The 16,834-nt window shown below is 44.3% G+C and overlaps 1 protein-coding gene across 2 annotated transcripts in view; it reads right to left on the bottom strand.

The window, feature by feature from the left end:
* LOC147881714 (Glutathione S-transferase family protein) overlaps window positions 1-12,698 on the bottom strand; it is a 29,267-nt gene extending 16,569 nt beyond the window's left edge. For both annotated transcript variants that reach the window (XM_087401680.1, XM_087401681.1), the window contains exons 1-2: window positions 11,793-12,698; window positions 3,692-3,941 (exon numbers count right to left, since the gene is read on the bottom strand). In XM_087401680.1, the coding sequence (XP_087257806.1) occupies window positions 3,692-3,941; window positions 11,793-12,601 (1,059 nt within the window). In that variant the 5' untranslated portion in view covers window positions 12,602-12,698. The remainder of the gene's footprint in view (window positions 1-3,691; window positions 3,942-11,792) is intronic.
* Between the last annotated feature and the right edge of the window lie 4,136 nt (window positions 12,699-16,834).

Here is a 16,834-nt window from a genome sequence, read left to right as displayed (position 1 = left end):
GAGGCGGCCATTCCTTTCACATAGGATGGATGAGGTGATCCAATCTTTTTTGTGAAGGTGATCCCACCTTTGTATGGGGGCTCCTATCCAAGGGGAAGCTACCTACAACCATCACAAATCCAGATGTGTGGCACACCTATGCGCCATCCCTCTTTGATGTCCCAGCTCAAGCACCACCCGATATGTCCGCTCTCCCCAAGCCCACCGCTTGCATTCTTTTCACCCCACAACATGTGAGAGCTGCATTATGCTGGCTCCACAACTAGAGAGCCCAAGACCATGTTGGGCTATGGACTAACCACTTTGCACATGGACACGAGATCTTGGCCCCGATCCTAGCACAAATGTTCACCGCTTGGAGTACCACTACCATTGTGCTGATACACAAAGCAGGAGATCCCATGGATACTGGGAGCTACCACACTTCACACACTGGCCTAGATCTATGCCTACACAAAGACACACGGGCAGCGAGTACTGGGACAGGTAGGTTTTAGGAGCATTCCACTCTTAATCATATCTTCACTCTATGTGGGCAGTTCACTGAGGAGGCGAGATTGAGGGCCCAAAAAGTATGTGCCTGCTTTGTAGACGTTCGGAAGGCCTTTGACAGGAGATGCAGATTCCAAATGTCGACATTTGGGGGGTGATGGTATGTATGAGTCAATCAGAGGGAGAGTATGCACCCCTCGAGGCATGTCCAACTAAGTCGAGAGCACAATAGGGGTGAAGTAGAGATGCCCCCTCTCACTGACGCTATTTGGGCTATATATTGATGAGATCACGACATTCATTGACTGCCTGAGAGGTGAGGGATCACAGCTAGCCCAGATGATACATGTATTATTGTATGCAGATGACATAGTCCTTCTATCCTCCTCAGTAGCAAGCTTACAGAGACACCTAGGATGCCCTAAAGGTGTTTTCTAGAGAGAGAGACTTGACAATTAACCTTGGTAAGACCAAGGTTATGATTTTTAACACACTCACGGCCAGCACTTTGTCGACATAGCTTCACCTACCGAGGAGAGCCAGTGGAGATCATACACACCTACACCTACTTAGGGGTAGTCTTTACGGGGCCAGTCTTTCACGATGACCTATGCACCTAAGGCATGACTTACATGAGGGCGAGCTCTAGCTCGACTAAAGCCGCAATGCTTCTAGGCACTTTTCCAGGACCACCCGATGAATGGATGGGTATTTGACACGCTAATGAGGTTGACAATCATGTACATAGCACCTTTCTAGGGGTGTGACCTGAAAGCAACCGAGTAGCGACATTTCGAGAGGTTGCAGGTGACTATGGGATACAGGATTATTCGGAGTAAGCCTTCAGGCCCCCACTAGATCATACAAGCAAAGTTTGCCATGACACTGCTCGAGATTGATGCCATCTGGTTACTTATCTTCATAGGGTCTGGGCCTTACCTAAAGGAGGCTACCGAGGGTGGCACTGGACTCATCTATATGACTAGCTGAGAGTGAGGTTCGCATGGCCTGGTATGCACGCATTTCCAGATGGTTTGACAAATAGGACATTCAGATGGATCGTCTCCCCTTTCAGTACAGCTTGGATGCTCCTGATCCCTTGGTCCCATGAGATGAGATCAACCGTATTACACAGTTGGACCTACTCCAGCTCTATACGTCATGGACCCCCACCAAGACCCGATTCTACCGCGACCATTTCTTGAGACTGTTAGAGGATGGAGTGATCATTAGAACCCAGTATCTGAAGGACAAGCAAGTCTCGCATGCCCTCGGGATTGCCACCGGATAGATACGGGTCTCATCCCATGAGCTGAGGAGCGAGACAAGGAGAGCCGCAGGTACATGTAGGGAGCAACAGATTTGTAGACTATTCACTCTGGGAGAGACGGAGATGGAGGAGCATTTCCTATGTCCCTGTCGATTTACTATGAGATCCGAGGACGTTATCACTTCCTCTTCCAGGGGGGACATGGTTTCATGCCTCTCTCCCATGATTGATTGATTTCCAAGACCAGGTCTGTGTTAGCCTCTATCTGATGGAGATGAGACGACATAAGAGAGATCCTTAAGTGTCAGATTAGAGAGCAAGAGAGGGCAGTGCATCAGGGAATAGGGGTAGATCGAGCTCAGCGACACACAACAGATGACTACGCATTGGAGTCTACTCCTAGGCATGTCATGGTAGACGAGGAGGAGATCGACGACATGAGAGTAATATGGATCGGTGAGCTGAGACGATGATGAGGAGGGATGCAGCCTGAGACGCAGGAGCCACACACGATGCAGCAACGGACCAGAGGTGCGGCCCACCGCCCGACCAAAGGCGTCACTATCGATATGTCCCACCAGATACAAAGAGCAAGGAGACCACAGCCCCAGCCACAATGCCAGACGACCAGATAGACACAGAAATGAGATCTTTTCACAACTCACAGGAGAGCCACCATGGCACCTGGCTATGTCTTCTGACTCCAATTTCAAGATTGAGTCTAGCTATCAGCTCCTAGTTTTGGACTTTGAGTTTGTGTTTGTACTTATGAGCTTAGTTTAGTATAGTACTTAGCAAAGGGTCTTAGTGAACCCTCTGCCTTAACCCATAGCCGCTTGTATGAGCATGTGCCACTTTGATATTGTAGTTTGTCTCATAGGCCCGCGAGGCCTCCCAAAGACGGCAATACAAATCTCTCTCTCTCTCTCTCTCTCTCTCTCTCTCTCTCTCTCAAGTTTTGGAATACTGCAACATCTTAGACACGGCACGAACATTGGCCAGACAAGTGCCACAAACACTTAGAATTAGGTCTTTGCCAGCTGTGCATAGAACTGCAACTTGTAATCATTGATGCTAATTCTACTGTCCCATAGATCTTTTTGGGTCTTCATAATATCATATCATATCATCTCTCTCTCTCTCTTCTTGCTGCATTACCAAGGCCTTTGTCATCTATCTTCCAGCTTATGAGGAAGAAAGAAGTGCAAGGGCATAGGTTGTCTTGCCACCACATTATTGTGGACTGTACTTATCCTTTAAGACAAACAAAACACCTAAGCATACAGACGGGATTACCAAGGGTTTGCAAACAGCATCCTATTCTTTCCTTCAGTAGCTAAAACAGTATTTGCAAATATGGATTTATTACATGACTGAATAGAGGTTTGCAAGACAAGCACAAAGACCCTTGAAAATAGACAAAAGGCAAGTTCACATTGCAAAATCTCCATGGAATTAGTAGCATGGTGCAGAAAAATCTTATGAAGCAAATTAGGAACCTTTGTCGTAGATCCAAAGCCTGTATATGCTTCAACTAGAGGTGAAGCTATCCAAATTGAGCATTATAGCATGCCCTTCAGATTTATACTCATCGGGTGCTCAACAAATTGATTGGTTGATTTCATTTAATTTATTGAAGTTCTATACGAAATGGAGTATGTGGAGTAGTGCGGACAACAAATTCTAGAGAAGATAATACAAACCACTGCATTCGAGCAGGCCTAAGGATTTTAAAGGGAGACAATGGTTCCCTATCTTGTATTTAGGCCAAGTCCAAGTCTAGACAACGAATTGCATAAATCAAGATCCACACCATGAGTTGTTGGAGGGTACAAAGAGTGATGAACCAGATGTCATGAAAGATAAAACAAACAAAACAGGGAATTGTAAGTCGGCACAGGGGAAAAAGAGACTATAATCTGTACATACCTGATACAAATCTTGCAAATATCCATAAAGGTTAGGATACTCAGATAGCTTGCGCTTTGAGCACTTGAAAAGGACATGATAAACAGCATCGAACCTATAGAGGGTCGTGAACAACCGAATGTCTGCAAGAGTAACATGGTCACCACACAGATATCGAGAAGAAGAAAGATGCCCTTCTAAGACATCAAATGCAGAGAAAAGGTCCTCTGCTGCTGCTTCATAAGCTTCTTGCCCTTGTGCAAACCCACACCTGTAAGGTGTTAAACAGTCATAACATCAGTGCTTTTAACAGATATGCATATAGAATATCCAATGTCCAAAGGATGGAACTTTTGCCAAATACAATTTTCTTGTACATATGCATTATCTGGAGGCTTCAAACTTGTCTCCAGTGTTGAATAGTTATTGCAACGTTAACTAAGGCATTACCTTATCTCATATGTGAAATAGAACGAGGTACTAAAGGCACATGCTTTGGCTTTAAGGTCATCCAATTCTTTTCACATAAAGATCCCAAGGACCATTATAAGGGGTCCCATTAACACACCACAGCCCTTCTATCATTACAATAGCCATGACTAGGTGCACACATAATCTCTTCTGAAGTCAATGTAAAACTCAGTCTCAATTGAGTTACTCCATTGTATTGGCATCTTCAAAATTTCACATCAAGTCGGGATATTCCCAATTTAAAAGTTGGAATGGCTCTATATTGTTTAACATACACACATGAGACTCATATCACTTCCCAAACTTGACAGGGAGAAAAGTAGAGTGACTTTATCAGAGTCAACTTAGAAAACCTCGATTAGTATTTACTATTCCCCACCAAACGGTGCTATGATATCCATACCTCGCCATTAGTGCAACTGTGCAGCTTCATTGTGTACAATGTGCTTCAACACATATGTTTCTCTTTACCTTCAACATCAAGCAAGCAAACTCATGGATGACCAAGAAGCCCAAAGCATGTCATAACTACAAATGCTCTGTTTCATTGATGTTTACGAGTGATGTCTCTATGGGAGAGTACAAAAATGACTTTCCATATGAGAACCAAAAACACCAAAAAGGAAAGTGAAGGGAGGTCCTTGTCAGTGGGCCAGTCAGTCGACCCTCTTGGTCTCGTTGCCTCTGTAATCAAAAGTGTCGGTCTCTATGTTACTAGGCATCCAATAGGAAAGTCGCCACGCATTGCTGATCAGGATGGGCCAGGAATCCAAAAGTGGTCCAAATCCACTCCTGACTATCCACATGCCCTGCATAATCTGAATCTGTGTACCCAAGTACACACACGGATCTCATAGTACACATGGCATTTGAATGTGAAGTGCTTCTCTGTCTTAACCTCTTGCATGTTGCATAAAGTACTGATCTGTCTCTCGCATGGGGTGCCCTCTGCTTGTGCTTCACATCATCCTGAGAGTGGATGCACTTAATAGAAATCCCCAGTAATTTTCGTGAACAGCCAAGATAGGTGTGGATTGCTGCACAAACTATATGCAGACATATATCATGTTAGAGAGCATTATTAATACTTCAAACTAAACTGACTTCTATCAGGACTTTTGAGAATTGGGCTGACAATAAGCTCAGTATAGGGGCCAGCTGTGAGTCTGTGCCAAGGTCAGCAGTATAGCAACAGCAAGGACGGCGACTGGAGCACCATTGTCAGGGATGTCGCAGGACTTGGAGAAGACTGCACTCCAGAGAGGATGTCCATAAGACAGGCGCCTGCGAAAGGAGGCCTGTAGGAATAGGGAATGGTCTGGTCGGTTGGATAGAACAGCCACAGATTGCATAGGCTGGCGGACTGCCAGGCCGGCCAATTTGTCAGTCCAGTCGGCAGGAGGGCCTTGTGCCCTATATAAGGAGCCCCACTTGGGGGTTTCATGCATTCCAGGAGACCCAGCCCCATTGCTTATGGGATTAGCAAGCCACATATCCATGTGTCACCAACCGCCACATGGAGCCCAATCAATCTTGTGTCATCCAAGCCACTAGGGGTACACCAAGGGGGTTAGCCCATATCCAACACCCCCCGTGGGCTAAGCACCATGAAAGGTGAGCTGATCAAACCCAAGATCAGCCCACAAACAAAGGGTGACGCAGAGGCTATGACAAACCAAAGTCACCCATCAAAGTCCACGACAACCCAAATACAGAGGTCAGCCGCCAGTGCGGAGCGGTCACCACTGATATAGTCGCACTTAATAATCTGCCATGAATCGCAACACTTCGCAGCAGTCCAAATCTGCCCTAAGTCAGCTGTCACCATGTGTCGCGCACGTGACGGCCACCCCAAACAGTCACACATAGTCTGCCATCATCCTCTTTGCAAACAAGTCAATACCACCTGGGTTGAGGTGCAGGAAAAGGATTGTGCCCATCGGATATGCATTGCATGGTCGATTGAGCATTAAATACCGTTTTTGCCTAGTGTCAAGCACATCCGTAAAAAAACACGCTCCTAGGAGTGTTATTCGATCAAGTACTTATCGGATGCACACGCCACTTTGCATGCAACTCCATAACATCTAGGTTGAAGTGCATGCAAAGTATTGTGCCCATCGGACATGCTTGCATGGTATATCACGCATTAAACACCGTTTGTGTCTCAGTGTCATGCACAACCATTAAAAAACACGCTTTTAGGTGTGTTATCCGACCAAGTGCTTATCGGATGGGTGTACCACTTTGCATGCAACTCAATACCACCGCTTTTGAGGCGCATGCAAAGTATTGTGCCCATCGGATATGCTTTGCATGGTCAAGGGAGCATAAAATACCGTTTTTGCCTTAGTGTTATGCACAACCGTCAAAAAACACGATCCTAGGTGTGTTATTCGAACAAGTGCTTATCAGATGGGGCACCTCTTTGCACACAAGTCAATACCACCTAGGTTGAGGTGTGCGCAAAGTATTGTGCCCATCGAATATAATTTGCATTGTCAATCACGCATTATACACCATTTTCGTCCTTGCATTATGCACTACCGTCAAAAAACGCACTCCTAGGTGTGTTATCCGAACAAGTACTTATGGTATGGGCTCGTCACTTTGCATGAAACTCAACACCACATAGGTTGAGGCATATGCAAAGTATTGTGCCCATCGGATATGCTTTGCATAGGCAATCACACATTATACACCGTTTTTGCCTTAGTGTCATGCACAACCGTAAAAAAACATGGTCCTAAATGTGTTATTTGAAAAAGTACTTATGGGATGGGCGTGCCACTCTGCATGTAAGTTAATTCCACCTAGTTTAAGGTGTGTGCAAAGTATTGTGCCCATCGGATATGCTTTGCATTGTCGTTCAAGCATATAACACCGTTTTTGCCTTAGTGTCATGCACAACCATAAAGAAACACGGTCCTAGGTGTGTTATTCAAACAAGTACTTATCGGATGAGGGCTCCACTTTGCACACAAGTCAAGTTCAACTAGGTTGAGGTGCGTGCAAAGTATTGTGCCCATCGGATATGCTTTGCATGGTCAATCACGCATTATACACCGTTTTTCCCCTAGTGTTATGCACATCCATAAGGAGAGCACCACGTGAACAGCCCCACACCCTCGCCCATGGCCATGCCAAGCCCTCTCCCACTCCCAGAAAGGGCCAGTGGGATATGGGAGAGGAATCTGAACTCCTACTTATATCCAAGGCTCACAACATCCCAACATTGCTTATGGGATTAGCAAGCCACAAATCCACGTGTCACCAAGCATCACAAGCAACCCAATCAATCCTTTGTCCTCCAATCCACAAGTGGGAACACCAAGGGGGTTAGCCCATATCGACCATTTCGGATCTTTGTTGCCCTCTGTTACTGTTAAGTAAAGCACATAAAGTTGAGTTGTGTTCAGTTCATGTGTCTTGTGATTTTGGAGTAATTCCTCCGTCGTGTCGGAGTTGGCCTTTAGCAAGCAGCATCCCTCTGTTTTTCTACATCTTGAACCTAAAAGCATAGTTGGCATTCGTGAGCCAAGCAACATTGGTTCTGGCCAGAGTAGGTCCCTTAGACAGAGCAAATACTCTTCTTCTCCTATACTATCCACATCAATTGGTGCTTGCAGGCACTAGCTGCAGTAGCAGTTCAAGTAGACAACCTTTCAAGATTTTGGACTTGGCTTTGGAGCAATCATTGACCACAACATGTTGGTATTTCCTATGTTTTCAGCACATGGAGTGCCCCTCATTTTCTCATAGCTAAGAAAATGTAGAGACGGCACACGTCACTATTGCACTAGCTCCGTCAAGAGTCTATCCAACACTATCTATGGCAATGTCAGGCAGCTTAGTGTATTGGAAGTCACAGTCTCAGGATCCCACTGCACCTCTCAAAGTGGGTACCCTCCCATAACCAAAGGCTCCACTAGGACTAAAACAAAGGCTAGCTGAGTTCGGGACAAACCCAGCGCTTCCCCTATCACCCAATCACCCCAACCTTCTGCCAAAATACCAAAGTTACCAGGGAACGGCGTCCCAACACCCAGAATGTCTGGAAAGCCATTCCAGGAAGCAGGCCAGGGCCCGGAACTGGAACAGCCCCGGAATGTCCAATTTATTTGTTTATTCGCACTATTTGAAAGTTTCAAATGGGTATTTTAGAGCTTATATATAAAGTTCAAAGCTATAAAATTTTAGTTTCTTTCATTTTCTAACATAGTTTTATGTCATATGATGACGTGTCGTGTATGACGTCACGTTCCGGTTACCATTCCCCCTTCCTGGAACGTTCCCGTTCCGACACCTGAATTTCCGGAATGTTCCCGTTCCCTGGTAACTATGCAAAATACACCTACCAAGGACTAATACAAAGGTTAGCTGAGTTCGGGAACCCAGCACTTCCCCTACCACCCAATCACCCCAACCTTCTGCCAAAATGCACCTTCCAAGGCTAGCGAATTCGGTACATACCCAATGCTTCCCCTACCACCCAAACACTCCAACCTTCTGCCAAAATACACCTTCCAAGGACAAATCTGCAGCATGGAGCTGCTGTTGTAAAGGGGGCTTTGGCTCAAATGCTCCACCATCCAACATCCTGCATAACAGTGGGAGGCTGCAGTGGTGGCCTCTCACCCTCAGAGAGACCCTTGTCCATTGCTGCCAGCATAAACGGGGGTCATCACTGGCAGGGCCTAGTCCTTGCCACCAAGCCTCAGAGATGGCTGCATCAATGTCAACAATTAAGCGACTGACCCCTCACAGATGCAAGAGGATGTGGAATCTCTCCTTCTAAATAAGCCCTAAACACTGCTTCAAGACCCTGGTCCAATGTCCCACTCATGGTTGTAAGACACGTTAAGACACAACACTTCAGACACGAGTGTCTAAAGTGTCTTAAAGATAAGACACGTAAGACACGTTATTGTGGTTATAATAATAAATATTTAACTAATATATGTGTACAAGTGTGTACAACCTGCTAGTTGCTAGATTTTAGAAGTACAAATAAGCTACACTTGAACAAGGCAAGAAGTAACAATGCACTCGTACAATGTAGTTAAGAGTCAAGACTTGTCACTCTAGACTTAAAAGTTAAGACTCACGACTCAAGAGCTTGCAAGTTAAGAGTCATGACTTAAGAGCTTGCAAGTCACGACTCACAATCGTAAAGGTTTAAACTGACAATTGAATCTTGATATTGAAAATCCAGATAAACAACTTAACAAGAGCCTAGAAGGCTACATATATTATAAGCCAATCATCATATATCAATAAACATAAATATCATGGCAATAGTCAGTCAGTCACATGTGACATGAATGAAATCTGCATCTCAATACATATAATTGAGAGGAAACTTTCGACTCTCAAGAGTCAAAGCTCTCAAGATTCATCCTAATGAGGTCACTCCCATTGCTGGATCCAAAGTCACCATCAATGATGGCATGGTTAAGTCAAACTCAATGTTTGTTGTTACACCCTACCCACCACAAAAAAGAAAAGAAAAAACAAGAGCGTCTAAAGGTGTCTTAAGGTAAGACACGTGTCTCAAGTGTCTTAACAACCATGGTCCCACTAAGCCCAACCAATGTGCTTGCGGGACCCTATCATCCCATCCTTGAAGTCACAGATCAAACCAGTGGCAGCCTCTCTATCTCACCCCTTACTGTGAACTGCCAAGGTGCTTCCACACCCTCGTCAGACTTGGATCGTCAGAGAGTTCTTTGCTGTGAGCAGGCCCTCTGAAATATTCTTGAGGAGGAGATCAAACCAGCAGCAGCCTCTCTATCTCATCCCTTACTGTAAACTGCCACGGTGCTTCCATACCCTCGTCACACTTGGATCGTCGCGGAGAGTCCTTGGCTGTGAGCAGGCCCTCTAAAAATACCAACCTTTGAGAGTCTGTCAGATCCTGCTCCACCTAGAGTATTCTTGAGGAGGCCGTGTTGCAAAAAAAACCTGAGCTTGGGGTATGGGCGAGCACAGATTAGCACTGCATCTCCAAATCTATGATGCGAAGTCCCCCTTCTGTCTAGGAAGCATCAATGTCTGCCAACTTGAGCCCCATGTCTTGTAAGTATTCTCTGAACCAGCTCATAGGAGGTTGTAAACCAATCATCTAAAAACACCACCAAGAGGCTGTCTGCTAGGCCCTAGCTAAAAGAACCTGGTACACCACCAGAGCTCTCCTTGCAAGTGAAAGCTTGGCAGAGCTTCGATGCAGAAGCATATGATGGATGCTCTTCAAGACCAGAGGAAACTGCTGCTATGTGTGGTATCAATCCCTGGACCTTTGGAGATTAAGTGAACCCTAGGGTCTCACCCCACGAAAGAGAGCTCTCCGTGCCTGTGAGGACTTCAACTGATTGTACCTTAAGTGACTGAAGAAACAGTCTATGTCCCAGGTTCCTCCATTGGAGGCGTATGTGTGTCACAAAAAATATATAATTGATGGAATTCACCTAGCGGATGAACTGAATTATGTCCAGCAATGATACATCATAGAATAATCTCAATTTATTCCAAAATTTCTAGCTGCTTAATCTAGACTCATGTGTCCAACTCACACCGTTAAAACTATGCAGCAGGGGTGTCAGCAGACCCATACGAACAGCTGAAAATTTAATCTCATGATGCTTAATTCAAGGACAGCTGGAGTGGTACCATGGTGAAACTTGACCATACTATATCTTTATTCGTGAATCATTTGCGTTCAACCTAGTAGCTTTGGAGACCTACCACTTGTGCAATGGACTTAAAAGGTATGGTAATTACATGGGAACAAGTTCATTGATAGGGACTCAAGAAGGGTGTAATATGTCAAAGTGTGTGCTTGGACATGAGGGATCTATAATGATGCCTGAAGAGAAGGACAAGCAAGCCTCAATATTAGGCTTGATGAGAAGCATGAGAATCATGGTCACCAGTGTAGCTGACTGCAGGTCATGAATAAGCAACTATCATCTCTTACATAAATTTTAAGAGCAAGAATTGGATATACATGTTTCAAAACAACTCTACTACTAAAAATTATGTTTGTTTATCAATACATATCCAGTTGGTTTAATGTGTCACTTCTCTCAATGTTGAGGCAAGGATAAGTCTGTCAGCCTTCCCCACTCCTCCCATCCAATCCACGAGTGCTCAGGAAAAGGATCTAGACACGTTGCAATAAAGCTGTCTGCAGAGAAACCCGCCTTGCCCCTTGGTCAAATGGAGCAATTCACTATAACAAACGCTAGGACGTTCAGATTTCTCATGTTTGAGGATACATAGACTAGTTTTCTTCAATTTTGGATGCAGACCAATTAGCCATCTTAAAGGAACGGCTTCCTGTACATAAGCATTGAAGATTATACACCTCTAGCTTCTCGGTGCTAACAATCCATCCATAGACCTGGTTACTACTGCACACATGCTTAATAAAATCAGTAAGTAACGACGGTAGATTGGTTAGAGCTTCTCCAGCTGCCACGCCTGTGATCATACGGGTTGAACTCTTAGAGAAATGCCTGAAAGATTCATCATGCATCCATGATGATAAATTACTGGCTTGTCAATGCAGGAGTTTTGTATGTTGTGTAAAGGGCAAAGACGAGATTACTCCTATGTCAATTGGGAGGATGTCAAGAGTTGATAATCACACCTGTAGACACCGTTATTGATTTTGGGGTAGATCATTCTGTTCCATTTATCAATTTCAGTTCTACGATCCTGAGGCGCAAGGTCCAGCTGTGGGCTGAGGGCGAGGTTATTGAAGTCCGAATTGAGGATTTCAATAATGTCAGCGCTTTCGTTACTTACAATCTCCTTTTCAACCGCGTCCCAGAGCATTGGCACCGTGGCCCTACCATCGTAGCCACCATTTCTAAGTTTGTACACGTCAATAAGTCGCTGGCATCTATTTGCCTTGTCTACGGTTGGTGGTAGAACGTCTTTTGAACTATTTGGTGTGCTATCTTGAGGCCTGAATTCCCACAACCCAGTGCTACTCGGCACTGCGACAGACAGAGGCACTGCCTCTTCCAATCCCTTCAATGCATGGACAATTGCAGCTCTATGCGCCCAAGGGCAGGTGAGTGAGACATAAAGGTGGTATCTCCCACGTTCTGATTCAAGCACTGAATGAGCTAGACGGCGACGAAACTTGCTATTGGGTCTCTCGTAAGCACCTTGCTTGTCGCTAGGGGCCAGCTGCTTCATCATTACCATCCATCCTGTAGTCCAGGCAGATCGAACAGCCCCAACGAGCAAACCAGGAGGCAATCCCGGACCCCAGAGGGAACGTGCAAGGTGGCTAATGAGCTCAGGAAGCTGTTTGCTGTCTTGAGAGGAGCAAGTGGTCCGCCAAGAAGATTGAGAAGGGAGATGGGTGAGCCGGAGAGGGCAAAGGAACTGAGAGGAGAGGTGAGGAGAGTTGGGAGACGATGTGGGCGATAGAGTTGCCATCGCCATAGCTTGGGGCTTGGAGCTTGGCGACTCGCTAGCTAGGAAGAGAGCTACCTAAGGGCCTGTTTCCCCGCAACTCAGATGCGCACATCTGTGCTCGGCGTGCGCGAGCGCGCTTTTATTCTGTTCACACGAGAATTTCCTGATTGAATGCGATGCTTCTGAGTGCGCGAGATGAAAATCCATGGACTCATTTGGCCACCCGCAGCTCTGCTTTCACCCTTTACTCATGGTTGTTGTCAGCCTGTACTCTCGTCTTGATTTCACCAGCGCCATTCAACAAATTTTCTCCACCTCAATCATCGGGTGGCCAGATGCGCATCGCACTGGCCCCTGTGGAAACAAGCCCTAAGAGGCTACACTGTACCCTCCCCAGCATCTCTCCATGCAGCACCATCTCCTCAGGTTCACGGTCCGTCATCAATGCCATCGTCAATGCCGCCCTCAGCTCCACCACAGATTTACTGGCACAATCTCTACACACAGTCTGCTCAATCTCCTCATACAGTATGCCCATCACAAGCAAGGGGGTTTCAAGTAGCATCACAATAGGCGTGCATCCTTGCAAGCAGGGGTAGGGAGTGGCCTGCAACAAGGCGACATTCCCAGTCACAGCTACATGAGCGGGATTAATAATTTCTGCCAATGCCGGAGACATTCCCACGAGCTACCCGCCAGGACGAAAACCAGAGCTACAACCGCCTTTGCTAGAAATAGGAATTTTCACTAGCCATTCGTACTGCAAGTTTTTGGTTGATTTGGGCCGTTGCAAGGGTCCTTGTTAGAGATGGGCTATGACCATAGAGTTGGCCCTTGGTGGGAATGATTCCTGACGAATGTTGTTTGAGCATTGTTCAGCGACAATGGGCATTGGGCGGGAATGCACTCCCTGACATCTACTCCCTCTCCATTTAGATGCTTAACTTCACCAAAATTCCTGATGTTGACGGGAGCTTCTCCATAGCCGATGAGGAAGGCCAAATTCACTCAAAAAGGCTATTATTTGCCTCTCGACAAAGTTAGAACATACAATTCCCCTACATGGGAATGTCCCCTTGGGCAAACTGGGGCAAAAATGCATTCCCCACATCTTTGTTGGTCAGCCCACCTAGATGTGAGCTGCCATGTGTAAGTAGAACTCGTGATATATGCAACTTTACTAGGCGTCGTGCATCTTTGGCTCATGCTCGCACACGAAGAACCAGATTGTAATGTTCGTTCACCAATAGAACGATTACATGTGTGGCATGACCAAAATTTTCAGTGAAATCTAATGACCATCCCCTAAGGAGACCTCAACATGGTTGCGGTAAGTCTCCACATACAACTTTGCTCAATTAAAGGAGTGTTCAAGTGACTAATGTCCTCATGTTGAGACCTCACTTAGTGCTCCATTCAAGGTTATCATTGCTAGCACTACCTTATAGGCACTAATGATCGAATCAATATTATTAATGAGGCTACTTATCTTTTCATAGTTAATTTCCAACATCTCTGTGTATTTGTTGCGTTTTGCTAGTAGGTCATCTCCTTGCATGTTTGGAAATTAGCATAGCTTGAGAGCTCAAAGGTGTTGCTCCAAGGATTCACCTCATTATGTGCAATCAATAGCACAATTTGAAGTTCCTCACCCATTTCATGAAGTAGCTTAAGAGGTTTCTTCTAGGTATTGATGACTCGATTTGGAGGCCGAACTTTGTCTAGACCTTGATGGGTCTCTTGCTATGTATCCAAGCATGTGGGTTTTGTTAACTTTCTTCTTTTGCTTCCTTCTTAACATATATTGGGTAGTGTATTCACTCCTCAACACTATAGATGTGTGCTCCAACCCTTCAACTTGTACTCCCAAACCTTGAAATCCTAGGTCTCGTACTCTCTCTCCCCTCCAATTCTTAGATTACTCCAACTCTTACACTCCCATTCCATTCTACTTCACTGCTGCTTCTCCTACCCCTAATCTACTCACTCCCCTCAGATAGCTATCTACGTTTACCCTACCTCTCAATCATACACCCTTCCCTAAACCATTTTGTAAACTATAAACCCCTAATAGAATTGCAAACATCCATCTGAATGCGATAAACAAGCATTCTTCTTCACATGAGCTAATGCGAGAACCACTTCCCAACCCTACACCTCTCAATGGAATATGACCTAAGGTTGTATGTCACATAGCAAACATCTAACCTAAGCCCAACATAATGCTAAGCAAACTTCTAACCTACCTTAGGACTAACATAATGCTTTGTACGTGACAAAAACTTCAAAAAATAAGAAAGATAATAATTTAAAAGATTTTGGTGCTTTTGTTGTGGAGGTTAGCACTCCTTAAAGCGCTATTGGATCATGCATAGGGATGAGTGAATAAGAAAACAACAAAGAGGTTCATTGACACCTTACTTAAGGGTTGGGAGTGTGTAACTACTTTTGATAAGCCACTAAAAATAGTGCTCTGGTATTAAACCTTTGGACATTACCTTATATAACATGAGAGAGAGAAATCTTGTTCTTCAGTGTATCCAAGTACTTGTTTAAGGTTAGTTTGACCCAAAAAATAACAAAAAATGCTAGATCTGCATTACTACCAAAAAGCAAGAAGAAAATATTGCCGTTTAAGCATGAGGTCTAAAGGTTGTACTAAACTAACTCCAAAGAGTACGATCAATCTAGGGGAACACTTTTAAGTTGTTGAAGTGAAAAACATAACATGTTCAAATTTTGAGATTTTTTGCAGAATTCATTGGGTGCTAAAGAGATTAAGGTGAGAAAACTTGGCAACCTTGTTCAATGTCAAGGGTTTGAGGGCTCGAGATGAACTTTTGTCATAAAGTAGGGTTCAAGTTTGGTGCTTAAAGCAAAAATGCATTCAATGATTATTTAAGCTCTAAATTCGTACTACGGTACATTTGTGAACAATTGTCAATAAGAGCAGACCATTGGTGATAAAGTGCCCAAAATCTTGCCACCAAGATTCACAAGATTTGGGAGTTTTAGTGCATCAAAGAGAGAGAGTGTGCATTGCATGAATTTTCAAACTGTGCTTTTGAAAACAAATTCCAAAAGAACCATAGTGTGGCTTGCATATGAGTGTGTGAGCATTGCATGAATTTCGCCAAAAGTCACAAGAATTGGAGCTTTCAGTGCATCAAAGAGTGTGTGTGCATTGCATGAATTTTCAAATTTACTTTTGGAAGAAGATTCCATAAAAAACATAGTGTGGTTTGCATATGATTGTTAATCCACACAATACTGCGTATAGTGAAGAGCAAGCCTTCTACTATTTCCAAGAATCTCGAACCCACATCTTCAAAGTTTCCTATGGTAGAACAAGACCATGAGCAATATAGAAGGTGTTTCAAAGTGACCAAAGAGATGAAGAGAGAGGTACAAAAGACTAATGGGGGAATAGAGAACCCAAGGTAAACAACTAAGGTGTTTCAAAGTGAGCAAAGAGTTGAAGAGAGAGGTACAAAACACTAATGGCAGAATAGAGAACCCAAGCTCCAACCACTTGGGCACCAGATTCTTTGCTTTCATCACTATGCTCACTGAAGATTACAAGTGTTTGTTTTGTTGAGCTTTTGCATGCAAGTGGTAGCTAATAGTTCAACAAAGTGTGCTTCATAGCATGATTTCTTGTAAATCTTGCTAGATCTAAGAAATACAAGAAATTGTAAATGTGGGTTCGAAGAGCTCAAGTCTAAATTGAGGTGGATTTTGTAGTAGTTTGTTGATTCTGTTGTGGTCGCCTTACATTGAAAAACTTCTATAAAAAATTCACATTTTTTATACTTGATTGACCTAATGTAGGGTCAACACATAAACTTTGATCAAATTGCAAATTTGAACTTATGCATGTAGTATTGAAAGCACTAGACAATGTAAATTTGAACTTATGCATGCACTATTGAAAGCACTAGATAGTGCAAAATGAATAGAAGGCTTAGAACAAGAAATAATTGGCTCCATCTCTATACTTGAGCCACCTAGAGTGCACTAGGCAACTTACAAAAAAAATGTATATTAACTCTTACAAAAAATATACAACAAGCCCCATCTATACTTGAGCCACCCAGACTCTACACCAAGATTATGCTTTGGCCTTTCATTATTGGAACTCAAGCATCTTCATGCGGCCTATGGATCTGCATCAAGAGATGGTGTTACAATAATGAAAGTGAGAGCAAGACCGGCAGTAGACAGGAAAAGGGACTATGGTTGTAAAGGATCGGGTTAGAT

The sequence above is a fragment of the Dipteris shenzhenensis genome, chromosome 30 (genome assembly GCF_047967505.1).
Source record: "Dipteris shenzhenensis isolate YYH24624 ecotype China chromosome 30, Dip_SZ_1.0, whole genome shotgun sequence".
Lineage (NCBI taxonomy): Eukaryota > Viridiplantae > Streptophyta > Polypodiopsida > Gleicheniales > Dipteridaceae > Dipteris > Dipteris shenzhenensis.
The sequence above is the reverse complement of the archived record's forward strand: the minus strand, read 5'-3'. Positions and strand labels throughout refer to the sequence as shown.